At 32.6% G+C, this 16,062-nt stretch overlaps 2 protein-coding genes across 12 annotated transcripts; one reads left to right on the top strand and one right to left on the bottom strand.

Annotated features, from left to right (window-relative positions):
* The first annotated feature begins 1,305 nt into the window (after window positions 1-1,305).
* Window positions 1,306-4,728, top strand: LOC103500284 (ras-related protein Rab11C-like). 11 transcript variants are annotated; one of them, XR_007820027.1, is made up of 5 exons: window positions 1,306-1,712; window positions 2,402-3,479; window positions 3,748-3,867; window positions 3,963-4,030; window positions 4,421-4,728. XR_007820027.1 is itself a non-coding variant. In XM_008463533.3 (5 exons), the coding sequence occupies exons 3-5, from the start codon at window positions 3,460-3,462 to the stop codon at window positions 4,600-4,602; spliced, it is 270 nt and encodes an 89-aa protein (XP_008461755.1). In that variant the 5' UTR covers window positions 1,312-1,712; window positions 2,402-2,577; window positions 3,407-3,459; the 3' UTR covers window positions 4,603-4,728. The 11 variants fall into 11 exon arrangements, 5 of the variants coding, with proteins under 5 accessions (XP_008461755.1, XP_050939197.1, XP_008461756.1 ...); XR_001764162.2 differs by having other exon boundaries at window positions 1,309-1,712; window positions 2,402-2,577; window positions 3,407-3,479; window positions 3,748-4,030; XR_007820025.1 differs by having other exon boundaries at window positions 1,309-1,712; window positions 2,402-2,639; window positions 3,407-3,479; window positions 3,748-4,030.
* Window positions 4,729-7,260: 2,532 nt separating this feature from the next.
* On the bottom strand, window positions 7,261-8,142 carry LOC103500285 (probable nucleoredoxin 1-1). Its single transcript, XM_008463535.3, has one exon. It carries the CDS (start codon window positions 7,992-7,994, stop codon window positions 7,458-7,460), a length of 537 nt encoding a protein of 178 aa, XP_008461757.2. The 5' UTR covers window positions 7,995-8,142; the 3' UTR covers window positions 7,261-7,457.
* Between the last annotated feature and the right edge of the window lie 7,920 nt (window positions 8,143-16,062).

Raw genomic sequence — 16,062 nt, 5'->3', positions numbered from 1 at the left:
CATACAAAAAGGTCTGACTCTATGTTCATTTCGATCTATCTCCACCATCCACATATATGTACCACGATTTATATCGGATACAAACACACCTTAATCTATATTCATTTCGTCCAATCTATATCTATCGCGATCTATGTCACATACAAACATGTCTGTTTCTATACAGTTCGTATAATTTATATTAGTCTTCTTTTTTACAAATAGATGGTGAGCAAGAATCAACAAGCATCATGTAGCAAAACAATAATGTGTAAAGCAAAGACTTCTAGAATAAAATAAAGAAAGAAAAAGGAAAAAAAAAAGGTAACAAACTAGAATGTGAATATTTGTATGTATAACGTTGTATATTTCTGTATCTTTTTCTTTATAGCGCTCTACATTTGTAAATTTGTTTAAACTTACCCTTGTTTGAAACATACTATTTATTATGTCATTCAACAGGTGAAACACTATCCAAATGACATTATTATGGAAGATGAACAAAAAAACCTTAGAATTACTGTATACTAGAGCTTAGAAATATTGAATCAGATCAAGTCAAAAATAGACAAAAGGATTCTGTCTCGAGTTTTGACAAACAGCCCTTTTGACCAGTTCCTTAACATCAAAATGATCAAAATACCAACACAATTCCTGAATTTTCTATTAAGAAAACAATGTCATACAAAAAAACTAATGTCCTTGCTTTCAACTTCAATGGACATATAGCAGAATTTGGTCTGAAAGACTTTTGTTTTGTGACTGGACTAAAAGGTCACAAATTCCCTGAGTTAAATCTAGGAGAAAGAAAAGAAAATGGTCTGAAAAATGCGTTGTTCCGTCATGATGACTTTATAACAAGAAGAGATATAGAAAAAACTTTCAAAGCGTTGTGCAATGAGGAAGACTCATTGAAAGAAAAATTAGTTAACCTCTATATCTTAGAAGCATTTTTAATTCCCAAACAGCAACACAACCACATAAATCTCCTACATCTAGACATATTGGATAATGGAGAAATCTTCAAAGGCTATCCATGGGGGAGGTTATCATACACTACTAGAAAACTGACAATACTTGACGCTTGTATAATTGATATTCTTGACAGTTTTTATTAAAATTGTCAAGTAGTGTGAAAAAGCGTAAAAAATAAGAAAAAGTAAAAAGACCCATAATTTTTATTTTTTTATTTTAAATACTTGACGGATTAAAAGCGTCAAGATTAATTTTAATTACTTAACATTTTATAAATGTCAAGTAATATATATTTTTCACTTTTTCAATTAAAATTTTCTCTCTTTTAATTTAACTTTTCCAAATTTGCCTCTTTCACCCAAATTTTGTAAAGAAACCTTAACTTTTTTTCCTCTCCCATATTTCTCTTCGACAAAAGAAAGCTCCACCATGCGCGTCTTCCGTTTCTAATCGTTCGTCTGCTCGCGTCGATTCCAGCAGTCGTCGTCTGCTCACAGTGTCCGCCGCCAGTTCGATCGATCTCCTCAAGCTGCTGCCATTTCTGCTCTTTTCCAGTCCGATCTTCTCAAGTTGCCGTCGTTATCTGCTCACAGCATCCGCCACCAGTTCGATCGATCTCCTCAAGCTGTTGCCATTTTTGCCCTTTTCCAGTCCGATCTCCTCAAGTCGCCGTCGTCTGCTCGTTGTGTTCGCTGGTTCGTCCGCCAGCAGTTGCATCTGTCGTCATTTTTGCTCTTTGCAACCGCAACCATCACCAGGTTCTTAGCTCATTATTTATTTCTTTATTGCTTATTTTGCGTCACTGCTCAGTTTGTTTATTCAAGATTGGTGTGTCACTTGGGAATGGCTATGGTGGCCACTACCCTTTCGAACCTGTCTTTTGCCCTCTTCCATGGAAATTCACACAAAAATGAATTTGGGTTTATGGGTATGTGGAGATAGCCCATCAAGTATCTCAAATCCAATCTTAGAGCTCTAGTTGTGAGGTAATCGTTTCTATTTTTGTTCTTTTTAGACGTTTACTTCTTTTTTAGTTGTTTTCATGAGTTTAACTGGGTGGAGGTTTATGTAAGCTTGTGGTCTCCGTTCTTTTCACTATTTTTAAAAAAATCAATCATGGGTTTGGGATATTAGTTGCCTTTTTCATCTTTGTTTTGAGCTTTAGCTTTTGGGTCTCTTTGCAGATGTTCCTTTGTTCAAATGATATTGCAATAGAGATAATTATTGGTTTGAACTTGAAATTCTTATACCATATATTATCTTAACTTTCTCCTAAATTTACCTCTGGAAATAGTGTTGCGCTAATATCATTCCTGGTTGAACTTTCAATCTTCTTCCTTTAGCGTAGTTAGCGAATGAAATTCTTACAGGTTTCATGTTAACTCAAGGAGTTAGCAATGGATCTTGATTCATCCAAATTTGATATAGTTTTTGTTGTTTTGTTTAGGGTTGTTAGATGAAGGGAGAAGGATGTGGTTATGTGTTGTGGAACTTGTTTGCGTGGATGCCAATCAACTAACGTTGGTGAACCAAAAACAAAAAGAAATTTTCTTGACAATGCTAGCAATATTCTTACCAATTTGTTAAGTGGTGGAAATTTGGGATCTATGTCGATAGCTGAAGGTGCGGTCTCTGATTTGTTTGGCCGTCTACTCTTCTTTGCTCTATATGATTGGTTCTTATAGGTATTTGCATCTCATAAATCTCTTCGGTTTCAACTGAAATATTAGTTTCCTATAAGGACACTCACTCCCTCTTATAATGTTAATGTGATGTGCACCTTTTCATTTTGTCTGCTCATGAGATCTAAACATCTATTTCTTTTTATTCATTTTTTATTCTTCATCTGCAGCATAGATCTGTTTATAGACTTGCCTTTGGACCAAAAGCATTTGTTGTTGTATCAGAACACATTTGCTTTAGAACTTTTGAAGTGCTTTTTATCATGTTCTGTATACTTTCTTTTGGTTACAACTTGTAGGGCAGAGTTAGTAAAAGGGCTTGAAATTAAAAAAGGAGAATATAAATTTGGTTAAAACTATTCTATCACTGTTCTTTATGTTGCTACTGCAGCTTCTACTCCTAAAATTCATCATGATATCTCTAACATCTCTAATTTCCTCCTCTATAGCTTTTAAGTTCGACAGTAAGTACTGATTTGTATTGTTCTGTAGTTGTTCACTCCCAAATTGATATTGACATTCACTTGTTAGGCTTGGTCGAAATAGATCCAAACAAAAGAATGCCGCATTTCACCTCAGAGAGAAGAGGGTTAAATACATGGCTTTTCATTTCTTTTTTTTTACAAAGTAAAATGTTCTTTTAAGGAACTTCATTGCTAATTTTCATGGTATTTTTTTCTGTGGCTAATGTTATGTTTACCTTAGAATGTTTCGTATTTACTTTGATAGTTCATGATCTTCTTGTTCTTCATGATTTTCATATTTAATAGGAGGCTATTATCCCACCCCCAAGTTTTAATTCTCTTCCTTGACACCTACTAATATGCAGATCTATGCTCCAAGGTATTCATTCTTTTCTATACTAGAAAATTGTCGTCGTGCACTTCTTAATATCTTGTTGACTTGAGCTTCAGTTCTAGATTGTTGGTTCTAATTTTTTGGTTTGTGGTCATTTGATTTGTAACTTTGTTTGAAAATTCCACTGTTTACTCAATGATTCAATTCTATGAAGGATGAATTTTGTTATAGTTGTTTGAAATGAAACAAATTTTTGGTCTTGTGGCATTACACAATTGTGTGAATTTATAGATTTATACGTTTTTTTTTCTAGGTGTAGAAATGAAACAAATTTTTGGTCTTGTAGCATTACACGATTGTTCGGCTTATTTTAATGCATCTCTCAATATTTACCTGCTTTCTAAATAGATATGTACTCAAGAAAATGATCGCGGTTAGTTTTCTATTGTTCTCTGTTGCTAATGGAACCCCAATCTTTATAGTTAAAATGACCCATTCAAGATTTATACTTTTTTTTTCTGAGTGTAGAAATGAAACAAATTTTTGCTCTTATGGCAAAGTAAACAGAGAAGTTCAAGTGCACTGCCCACCAAGAGGTTAGTTTATTTAGAACCTATATCAACTATTTAATTGTTTGAAATACTACTTATTATTCCCAAGATATGATCAAATTGACTTGGTTCTGCCTTTGAAATTTGTCAACTACAAATGAATTGCTAGTTAACTCGGGGGGTAAATAAATAGCTATTAACTTAGGAAATGTTTAATGTCTGCCTCACATTCAACGATAATGCTTAATGCATGTTACAAAACATATCACATAGAAATTGGAGAAAATATAAAGAATCCGGGGATTCTTCAATTCGCTTTTCAATTTGGGGATTCTCTTGCTCCTTAAATGTTTCCGTTTCAGCTACCTACTACAAATGATTCCAATTCTTTCAATTTTGTTTACTCAATTGTTGAATTTGATGTTTTTGGATTAGGTTTGTTCAAGAAATCTAGGGCAGAGACTGCTATGGCTCATAAGGTAGACCACGAGTATGATTATTTGTTTAAGATTGTTCTGATTGGGGATTCCGACGTTGGGAAGTCCAACATTCTTTCGAGATTTACTAGAAACGAGTTTTGCTTGGAGTCCAAATCCACCATTGATCTTTTGGGTTAGATAAACAAGTTTTGTTGATACTAGATATAAGAGAACTAGTTTTGTTGATATTTTGTTAATACTGGATATAGGTGAACTAGTTTTGTTGATATTGGATATAGGTAAAAGACAAGTTTTGATATGGTATACCTTTAGGCTATACATATATTTTGTTTATACTGACATATAGATGGAATGTTTAGGCTATTGTTAGAAGTTTGGGCTGCACATATATATGTTGTAATGAAGTATGTAATGACCAACTAATATATGTATGGTTAATTGATATATATATATATATATATATATATATATATATATATATATATATATATATATATATATATATATGCAATTTCTTTGATGGAAAGTTTGAGTTGTTTTCAATTGTTCAATTAATGTGTATTTTGTTGTTGTTAGACTTCAAAACACGTGTAGGATAAATTATATGGATATTTTAAAATATATAATTTTTCATTTTAAAAAAAAACTTGATAGTAAACAAATTGTTGACATGTAGAAAATGTCAAAAAACCTTATATACTTGATATCAAAAAACTATCAAGTATAATTTCACTTGACGCGTAAAAACTGTAAAAAATAAAACCTTCTTATTCTTTGACACTGGATTACTTGACGCATAAAAGCTGTAAAGTATAGTTATATACTTGACACTTAAAAACTGTCAAGTAAACCTCTCTTATTCTTGACACTGGATTACTTGACACATTGAAAAGCGTCAAGTAAATCAATACTTGACAGGTAAAAAACATCAAGTAAACTCAGCTTTGTAGTAGTGAAAGCTTTCACTTAGCTAACAACTTGTCATTTGCGTAAAATATTAAGAATGTAAATTAACAACCTTATTGATGTATATCACAATTATTAAAAAAGATTACAAAATAAAGATATTTTATTAAGTGATGTGAACTTTTAGAAGGAAAAAGCCACCAAAGGCTTTTATTTGGTATTTTAATGAAACCCATATGAGCATGAGTTAAGTGTAACATTGTTATTAGCTTTGAATATCTATATTACATTCACGGGAACAAAAAATGTTATTTGATGATATGTAATTATTTTCGTCCCTATCCATTAATTTAATTTTTTGAATCAACCGGTGATTTAAGATGATATTATTCTTCTATCATTATTGAATAATTTGATAAAATTTCATAGAATTTGGCTTAAATTATAAGTTCAAAATTTAAAATAGAGATACTATATTTCCATTTACCACACTAAAGTATAAAAATTTAAAATAGATGAAACTAGACATAAAGAAAGTTACTAAATCATTGACAACCAATTTATGTTAAAATCATTCAAAAGTTTTAAAAATGTTCTTATGATTAATTTTGGATGGAAATCGTTAAAGTTTTTTTTTTAAAATATTTTTGAATTATTAAAAGTTTTATAAATCCCCTTCAAACTTTTAAAAAGTTTTTTTTAAAAAATTCTAGTTAATCTATTTTTTAGATCAAATTCCTTAGCACTTAAAATGAAAACAAAAATTGCAAGTTAAAACCATAGTTAAATTTTCATCGATATGTCAATATTTCTATCGATTAGTTGCGTTTGTGATCTATTATTGTGTGTTAATAGTCGAGTAAATTTAAAACTATGATTTCAATTTAAAATTTTAGTTTATATTTTGGTTTGTGGGAAATTTGGTGTAAATTTTGGATAAATATTAGTATTTTTTTAAACTTGTTTTTTAGCTCAAAGGTATTTACGAAACTTTTCAATAGTTTTGTTTAGGGGTATTTTTTTAATAAAATTTTTCATCCAAAGCTAATTGTAAGGGTATTTTTTAGCCATCATTGAAAGTTTAAGGATATTTTTGAAACTTTTAAAAGGTGAGAGATATTTTTGCCACAAACTACGGAGTTTGGGAGTATTTTTTGTAATTTAGCCTTAATTAAATAGTAAAAAATTACGCGTTGATTAAATAACTTTTTTAATTAAAACACATGCTAGGTATTATACAATTTCATTCTAACATGATGATATATAATATAAAATTCAACTAATGAAATCAAATCGAATGGTCAAAAGTGTGCATTTAGATTAATTTGGGCTCGACAACTACTCAAAATAGTTAACGATACACCTTCTATATTTATTTTATCAAATTAATTTAAAGAAAGTTGTTTTTTCAATAATCAATCTAAACAATACAATTAATTAAGAATTTATCTAGAACCTGTTTAGGAATTAGTTGTTTTAGTCAAATACAATTGAACGAAGAGCACTCTTGTCTTCTTTTCTTAGTTGGGCCTAAAAAAGAAAGATATAAAATAGACCAAGATCAAGCTTAATCACAACACACCTTTATTTTAATTACTTGGAGATGCATTCTCAGTGAAATCCATATAAATTAAACCACAAATATGTCTAAGCTATCAACTTTAAGATGGTTTAATTCCTCCTTTCCAAAATTATTACACCCCTCTTTCATACGAAAAGGTGTTTCGAACTATGTATATCACAGGCACTTCCCACGTGAATCTCCATAAGTATTATTAAAAGGAGTTGTAAACTCCATTCTTGTTTGACCTAAAGAGTAGTTAGATTTTACATTTGAAAAAAACATTAATTTTATAGCTTATCAAACATTTATGCTGGGAGTTTCAATAGTTCACAACTCCCTCAACTTTGGAATTATCATTCGAGAACTTTAGCTAATCTTGATCCTTTTTGATAGAGTAAATTGATTGGAAAAGAAACATGTGATAAGAAAAAACCCATGATCCAACGCAGATCAAGATACATATAGGCCAAAATCTCCACAACGCTGAAATTCATCTATACAATTACAAAATATGAGTAGAAAAGACCAACCAAATTCATCTTCATCTTCATCTCCATCAAAATCACTCCATTTCTTCATCTTCATCCTCATCATCAGCCACGAAACAGTGAACATGAACCCCAAAATCACAAACCCCGCAGTAATAAACCCAACCACCTCTTCCGAAACCTTCCTCACAAACACCGCAGCAAAATCCTTTCCCTTTTGACTCGAACACAAGCCGGAGAGGGTGATCGTGGTTTTTCCCGACCAACGTCTCCGGCAAGGCGGCGCAGTGGATGTGTAGATCAAACTGGCATCGTGGGCACCGGTAGATGAAGCCGGAGCCCACGTCACCACAGCCATCACAGGCGAACTCCCCGTCGACGTATGGCGGAGATCCAGTGAGGATGAGAGGGTGTTTTGGGTGAGAGGGGTGGTGGATCTCCGGTGGGAGGGCGAAACAGAGTTGGTGGAGATGGAATTCGCATTTGGGCTTTGTGCACTTGTAGGCGGCACCGGAAAGTGGGAATTCGCAGCCGGAGCAGATAGTTCCGTCGTCTTCCACCACCTTTGCGGCGGCCAGTGGGTGGGGGTGGCTGAAATGTTGCTTTAGCATTTCTGTGTGCTCTGTTTTTTCTTTTGTTTTGTGTGTTGAAGATGTGTTTTGAGGATTAAGAGTGGAAGAAAGTAAAGGTGAAGAGGGAATAATGGGGTGGGTGTTTTTTATGGTCAACGTGATTAATTCTTTCCGTCTTCATCGCCATCGTTTGATTTATTATTATTCCCCAAAAAATAAAATATCTTCTTGTCACTAAGTTTGGAAGCAATTCTCATCTTTCTTTACCCTCTTAAATATGGAGAATGCTTATGGTTACCCAAAACATCAATAATTCAAATTTTGAACTTTAAAAAGCCTTTATTAAATTCGTCCATAATAATACCAAATTAAAATTTCATTAACTTCTATCATAATTTATGAATTTTAAAACTATTTGGACAAACTATCCCACTTTTTAAAAATTGGTATATTTGATCATCAAATATTTTAAAATTTGTTACTTTCAAAACTATTTTGATATTTGTTAAAAATTAAAAAAAAAAAAAAAAGAAGAAGAAGAAGAAGAAGAAATAACAGAACTTCATGAGATATAAAGCATATTCCACCTAACACAAATTTTTGTTATGAACAAATAAAATATTATTTTTAAAAATAAAGTCAACGGACTTAAAATATTTCTATAAAATTGATCCAACAAATTATTTTGAATTCTTATAATCTCACTATTATTTTTATTTTTATTCTTATAATAATAATATTTAATTTGATTGACTATAAATATCGAGTTATACCCATCTTGACTTTTTATATTTTCTATTTGAATTTGAATATTATTTTATATATTTTCATTGTAATTTTTTTTATGATAATCTAAATGGTTTCCATTTTGAAATTTAGCAAAAACATCGATTTATATTTTTAAATTTTGAAAATTATATCAATTTAAATTTTAAACTAATAATGATATCAATCTAAATTTTGAACTTTTGCTATTGTACAATTTACACTCGTTCTATTTGAAAGAAAAACTAATGTAAAACCATAATTGTATCTCAATTAAACCCTTAAAAGTTCATAAATGAATCAAATTTAGACCCTTACTAATGTATCGTAATTTTCTTTGAAAAAAGTTTATGCACTGTATCTAATTTATAATATATTTATATTTTGTAAAACTAACATTTAGAGAAGTTTGCACACGTTTGAAAATTGAATCATATAGAATATTTTTTTCAAAAGTAATCATAATAAGGTTCTAAATTGGTTGGGACTAGTAAAAGTTTTTAATTAATTGACTTAAATTATAAATATCATGAGTTATTGATAGAATGAAAATTAGAGAAAGAGTTTAAATTAATAGATTTACAAAAATTAATAGTTTAAATTGATATAATCTGTAAAGTGTATTAGGAATACATATTTGCATTTGCTCTGAAATTGGACAATTTCGTCGTGATTTAAACTACAAGGTTTATGGGTGATGAGGTATACTTCTTATTAAATACAATGCAAATAAATTTTAGGTTCAAATAAATCTAGGTAAGCTAATCATTAGTTAAATTAGATTTAAACATAACTTATTAGGGATTTGAAAACTAATTCATCCTAAGTACTAATTCATCCTAAGTACTAATTCTTATGACTCCTTAGATTAGATCATCAGTTAGGTTTAACCTTTGACTTAAAGTATTGAAATCTCATGTGACAAAGCTCAATAATCTGGAGAATTAACTGTCTGTATTTTGGGGGTTTAGAATAGTTGAGTCCAAAGTCATAAAATCTTTCTTTGGGATGCTGGGTTTGGTTATTTGATGCAATTTTTCTAAATGAAATTATTTTCTTTCTTTCTTTCTTTCTTTTTTTTTTTTTTAGATTTTTCTTTTTATTATTTTTCAAGTCCCAACTATACACATGCTTACCTAAATTTTTAATGCTAAAATGTTCATCTTTTTATTCCTAAAACATAACAAATTCCTACAAAAGTAAACATATATTACAATCTACAAACAAATTAATACTCTTCACAACTCCTTAGCTCTCAATTATGAACCCAAAAAGAGCTTAATATCAGAAATAAATAGACATATGTCTATTGCAATATAAAATATGGAAAATAAAAAATGACATAAATAAAAATAATGACCATTGAAAATTTAAGAAATGTTAAAATAAAAACTCATCTCGAACAATCTAGGTTTAAAAATGACAAAAATAAAGGTAAAAAACAAAAAACAAGCTATAGACAGTATCAAATTAGCCATAAGTTATTGTTAGGAACGTTAAAAAAACCAATAACTCGAAAAACCTGATCAACCAATCAATATCATAAGGAATGGTAGGGGTGAGCAGTGGATGATCGGGGTCGGTTTTCCGACCAAACTGTCCCAAACCGACCACAAGTCGATACATATGTTGCAAAATCAACTTTAACCACTGCTTTCAACAAAACTAGTAGGTCCAACGGTCGGTCGGTCGGTCAGTTTTGGTCGGTTTTTTTTCCTCCTCCTTCTTCCTTTTTTCCTTTCTATGTTTCTTACTTTCTTTTCTTTTCCTCCCTTTTCTTTTCCTTTTTCTTTTCCTTTTTCCCTTTGTTTTTTGAGATGTGAAATATATAGATTCAATTTCTTTTTTTCTATGACCTTTAAATTTTCTTTTTACAAATATTATGGATTGTGGTTTATGGTTGGAGCAAAATTTTCTTTGATAGACGATTTTAAAAATTAAGAATTGCATTATTTTGTTTATTTCTCTTTTTAAACGTAAACTTATAATTATATAATATATTATTTTTTAAAAAATACCTGGTCGGTTCAAACTGACCGATTGACCATATCAACCAAACCGACCGTCCGACCTCGATTCGTTCGATTTTGGTAGTTTGTTTCGGTTTTTCGGCCCACCATGCTCACCCCTAAGGGATGGGGTATGGTTAACTCACTTACTTGGGTTAAGAAAGAAAGAAAATTTTATGCTTTGAATAAGAAATGTTGGAACCAATCACAAATTGCCACATCATTTACTAAACTAATTGTATTTGGGATTAACTAAAAATTGCTATGTGTCCCAAATTAAATTTAAAGAAAAATTGGACAATCGTAATGATGTCACATGTCTTTATTATGACAATTGGATCAAATTAATTATTTTGGTTTAGCTAAATATTATTTACTTGGACGAAAATTTAATTGAGCCCCAAAATAAGCTTAATTTAGCCAAATTTAAATATGACCCAAATCCATGTGATTGAGCCTATGGGTCTGGTCCATGGACCAACTAGGCCAAGTCCATAAAAGCCCAGCGAGGAACTCTATAAATAAAGGAGATCTCTTCATTTGTGGGGTTGGACATTTTTTACTCTAGAAGGTCTAGAGAGAATTCTTCCAAAGAGCTAGAAGACTCCTCAACTCCTGAAGTTGACCACCCTCGAAGATTGAAGCTTCTTTGAAGATACAAGCTTTCTTCCAAAACTCAAACTTCAAGAACATCACGTGCTTTGCTCGCTTCCTCAAATCAAGTACAAGCATTCAACCGAAAGAGAATCAGAGGATCAAATTCTAAAGATCGAATCACATTGCATCAAATCAATGTAAATACACATCAACACAAGTTCAACTCCACAAACCAAATTTCTTCGAAAATTTCTCCAAAAATCTCATATGAGCAAATTGGCATGTCCAGTGGACATCTCTACCTTTTATCTCTCTCTCGTCATCTAAATCTACAAGAAAATCAATGGCATAAAAGAATGCTCAATCAAAATCTTCTGTTGCAAGCAACACTTACATAGGATCCATCACCCGCAGTCGTTCTAAGGGAATCACCCAGGAGCAAGATCAAGGTTCTGCCATCACGCATAGTATTCTTAAGCAATTTATGGACTCTTCTAAAGTTGGGATTGTCATCAAGGAAAATCCTTTGTATGATAATTCTTATTCTGACTCTAGCAAGTTAAAGAAGGAAGCACACCCTAACGTGATGTCTGTCATGATGACTGATATAACAGCCGAGGCTGCCATGGTAGAGATGAAGAGGAAAATTAACCTCCTGATGAAGGTTGTGGAGGAACGAGACCATGAAATCACAGCTTCGAGAGAGTAGATGTAGACTTATGAAACTGCTGAGTCGAGTGAAACTCCTATTGTCAAAGCTAGTGATAAAGGGAAGAATGTGGTGCAAGAAAACCAAACACAACAACAATCAACTTCTGTTGCTTTTCCTACAGTTCAACAGCTACTGGATATGATCGTGAATTTTATTAAAGCTCAGTATGGAGGACCGCCATAAACTTCATTCATGTACTCTAAGTCGTAAACCAAGAGAATTAACAACTTGAGAATGCCGTTTGGGTACCAACCTTCGAAATTCCAGCAATTCGATGGAAAGGGCAAACCAAAGCAGCACATTGCTCACTTTGTTGAAACATGCAAGATTATGGGGTCAAGAGGAGACCAGCTTGTCAAGCAGTTCATTCGAAGCCGAAAAGAAAATGGTTTCGAATGGTACACCGATCTAGAGCTGAAAGTCATTGATAGCTGGGAATAGCTAGAAAAGAAGTTCCTCAACCATTTTTACAGTACCAGACGTATCGTAAGCATGATGGAGCTTACAAACACGAAACAACGAAAGGGAGAGTCAATCATCGACTACATCAACTGATGGAGGGCTCTAAGTCTTGACTGCAAAGATCGACTCACCGAATTATCGGCTGTAGAAATGTGCACCCAAGACATGCACTGGAGACTCCTCTACATTCTGTAAGGAATAAAGCCACGCACATTTGAAGAGTTAGCAACTCGTGCTCATGATATGGAGTTGAGCATCGCCAGCAGAGGAGCTAAGATTCTTCTTGTTCCTGAAGTAAGAAAAGATAAGAAAGAGACGAAGGGTGCTGAAAAGATAGTGAAGAGTACCGTGAAGAAATTTATGGTCATAAACAGAACCCCACTGAAGTTTTCCAAAAAAAAAAAAAAAGAAGTGAGAGTTGAAAAGAAGGATGATGGAAGTGAGAGACAACGTCTGACTTTAAAAGAAAGACAAGAAAAAGTTTATCCATTTCCTGATTTAGATATAGTAGACATGCTAGAACAACTACTGGAGAAGCAGCTGATCCAGCTGCCGAAATGTAAGCGACTTGAGCAAGTAGGAAAGGTAGATGATCCCAACTACTGCAAGTATCATCGGGTCATTAGTCACCTAGTAGAGAAATGTTTTGTGTTGAAGGAGCTAATTAATTTAAGGTTAGCTCGTGAAAAAAAGATCGAGCTAGACATGAAGAAAGTAGCTCAAACAAATCATGCTGCAGTGACGATAATGTCAGAGGCTCCTTCGTTAAGATTGATTTTTTAGCAAAGGGAAAGCTTGATCCAGTTCGAGACCTTTGAACCTATAGTTGTCCAATTCTATCAGAAGTTGCACACAAGGATTCTCAAGAAAAAGAAAGATCGATCGTAGAAGACGATGAAGGATGGATCGTTGTGACGTGTCAAAAGAAAAGAAAATGACTTCGACCCAAAAAGAGTCTTGCTTCTACAGAAATTATAGAATAGGAAATAAGGCTCAAAAGAATAATAAGAAGAAGAAGACTCAAAAGTCTAAGCTCGTGCACGAGGAAGACAAGGATTTCCTTTGACCTCAATACTTAATAACCTTGGCAGAATGAAAACCCAGCAGTTGTTGCGTGTCATGCTATTAATGCAACGAAGGAAGTAAGCATCCCGCCAAGATCACTAGAGGAGGAGGGAGTGTCAAATAACCTACCGAGGTTCAATGTGGATGATCTGTTATCACTTTCTCAAGAAACTAAAACCATCCTTATTATTGTTAAATTTAAGAGCATCAAGTTTGAGTGTTCCAACTGCGACATATGATAGCACTCCTTATTGCATGTCTATACACTTCTCAGATGAGGATTTACTATTGGGATCTAAACTTCATAATAGACCTTTGTATGTTTCTGGATATGTTCGAGAACAGAGAGTCGACCAGATTCTCATCTATAATGGATCAGCTGTCAACATAATGCCGAAGTTAACTATGAGGCAATTAGGCATCTTGATGGACGAACTCTCAAATAGCAAGCTGGTAATCCAAGGTTTTAACCAGGGCAGCCAAAGAGTAATAGGTATGATATGCTTAGAACTCACAATTGGTGACCTAAAGGTTAGGGCATTGTTTCATGTTATAGACTCGAGAACCACTTATAAGTTGTTACTCAATCGTCCTTGGATTCATGGAAATAGAGTAGTAACTTCGACACTACATCAGTGCTTTAAATTTTATCAAGATGGCGTAAAGAAGGTTGAAGCCGACTCTAACCCATTCTCAGAGGCTGAGTCTCACTTTGCAGATGTAAAGTTTTATTTGAAAAATGACAATAACCTAGAAGCCGTTCTAGTAGAAATTCCTCTTGTAAACAGAGAAGATAATTTACAATTGAAATCACTTGCAAGCAGGGAACCATAAAAGTACAGGAACCTTTAACTCTGAAAAGAGTGAGGCATCCACGAGCTCCACAAAAAATATGATCTTGATGGATGAAAAGACTTCAAACTCACTGATTTTACGCTATGTCCCTCTATTGAGACACAAGAAAGGAGAGTCAACATTTGTAGAGTCCCCAAAAGGCTTGAAGGTTGGTGACATTAAAGTCCTAAAAGAAAGCTTCACTACATCGCTTACTAAAATAACTTAGCAAGAAATAAAAATATTGTTGGGTTTTATGTCCTAAAACTCGTAGATAGTAAATATAATCAATTGACCATCATTAATAAAGTGTTTTATTATTATAATTTCAATAAGTGTTATTGATTATATTATTAATTTTGTCTTAATAACCTAAATCCAATAAACTAACATCCTAAGCTGTTTGATGAGTCTCGAACAATATGTAGAGACATACGGGGATTAATGTCCAAGATCATCTTAAAGGGTCTATAGTATAGGGTTAAGGTTGGATACCTTATCCTGTTAACACTATGGATACGACTCACTTTGTATTTGATACAAACCCATTGATCCAATGCGTTCATGTATGCGACATGCGAGTGAGGGTATCCTATGCAATGAGTTTGCATAAGACTGGACCACGAAATAGTAATCACTAGATGTAACTTCGTTAACTAGTTGGATTTCTATTTCATTAGGATGACCTAGGTGACTTAATCTTAATCCTGAGTGTATTATGAACTCCTGTTTGCGAGAGATTGTCCTTTGATTTGTACGGGTGAGAGTGGCCAAATTGCCGACTCAATATGCTTATCATTTTGGGGATAAGACTGAGTGGGGAGCTGGAAACATAATCACACAAGATTGAATTCACTCCTTCCCACCTTTAGGGTAAGTAGATAAGTGTTCCCTTAAATGGTGTCTCCGGGATTTGAACAAAGGGCCCTACCCTCTCTATGGCACGAGAGGGGTTTCTGTTTAGTGGTTGGACCATAAACAGGTTGTTCATTAGAGGAGCACTGGTATTTAAGGACTAGAAGTAACCCAAGGGTAGAACGGTAATTTGACCCAGCTGGTGTTACGAACACTTGTGAATGACTAACTTACTGGTAATGGTCTATATCCGTGGACAGAGAAATGTAATTACAGTGAGAAGAGTTCAGCTGTGAGTCTTTAGTGGAGTGTACACACAGTTAACGAATATTGATTAATGTGGTTAATGAGTTTATAATTTTTATTATTTGTGGAAAACTTTAAAATATTATTACACTTGATTTTTGTATGAAATATAAATATTTTATCAATTTTTATATTTTAATTTTGAAAATTTTGCAAAAAAAATAATGCTCGTATAAGAAATTTTTTTATTTTCAAGTATAGTTAGATGAACCAAAATATCTTATAAAATAAGATAGATATTGGTAGACAAGTCTTAGGTAGATCATGAAATTTTGATAATATTTTTTGAGTTTTAAAATAATTATAAAAGGAAATCATGTTAATAACTATTAAAATATAATATGCAATTAAAAAGACATAAATATTATCCGAAAGATGATGTGGTTAATGAGTTTAACTAATTAATCTCATATCGTTGTAGCTTCTGATCTGTAGGTCCATTAGGTCTTCTTCCTAGCTCATAAAGAGTAATGAGATTTATTTATATTGGTTGTAATTTAAA

This window comes from Cucumis melo, chromosome 4 (assembly GCF_025177605.1).
Source record: "Cucumis melo cultivar AY chromosome 4, USDA_Cmelo_AY_1.0, whole genome shotgun sequence".
NCBI lineage: Eukaryota > Viridiplantae > Streptophyta > Magnoliopsida > Cucurbitales > Cucurbitaceae > Cucumis > Cucumis melo.
Note: the sequence above shows the minus strand (reverse complement) of the source record. Positions and strands in the feature narration are given on the sequence as shown.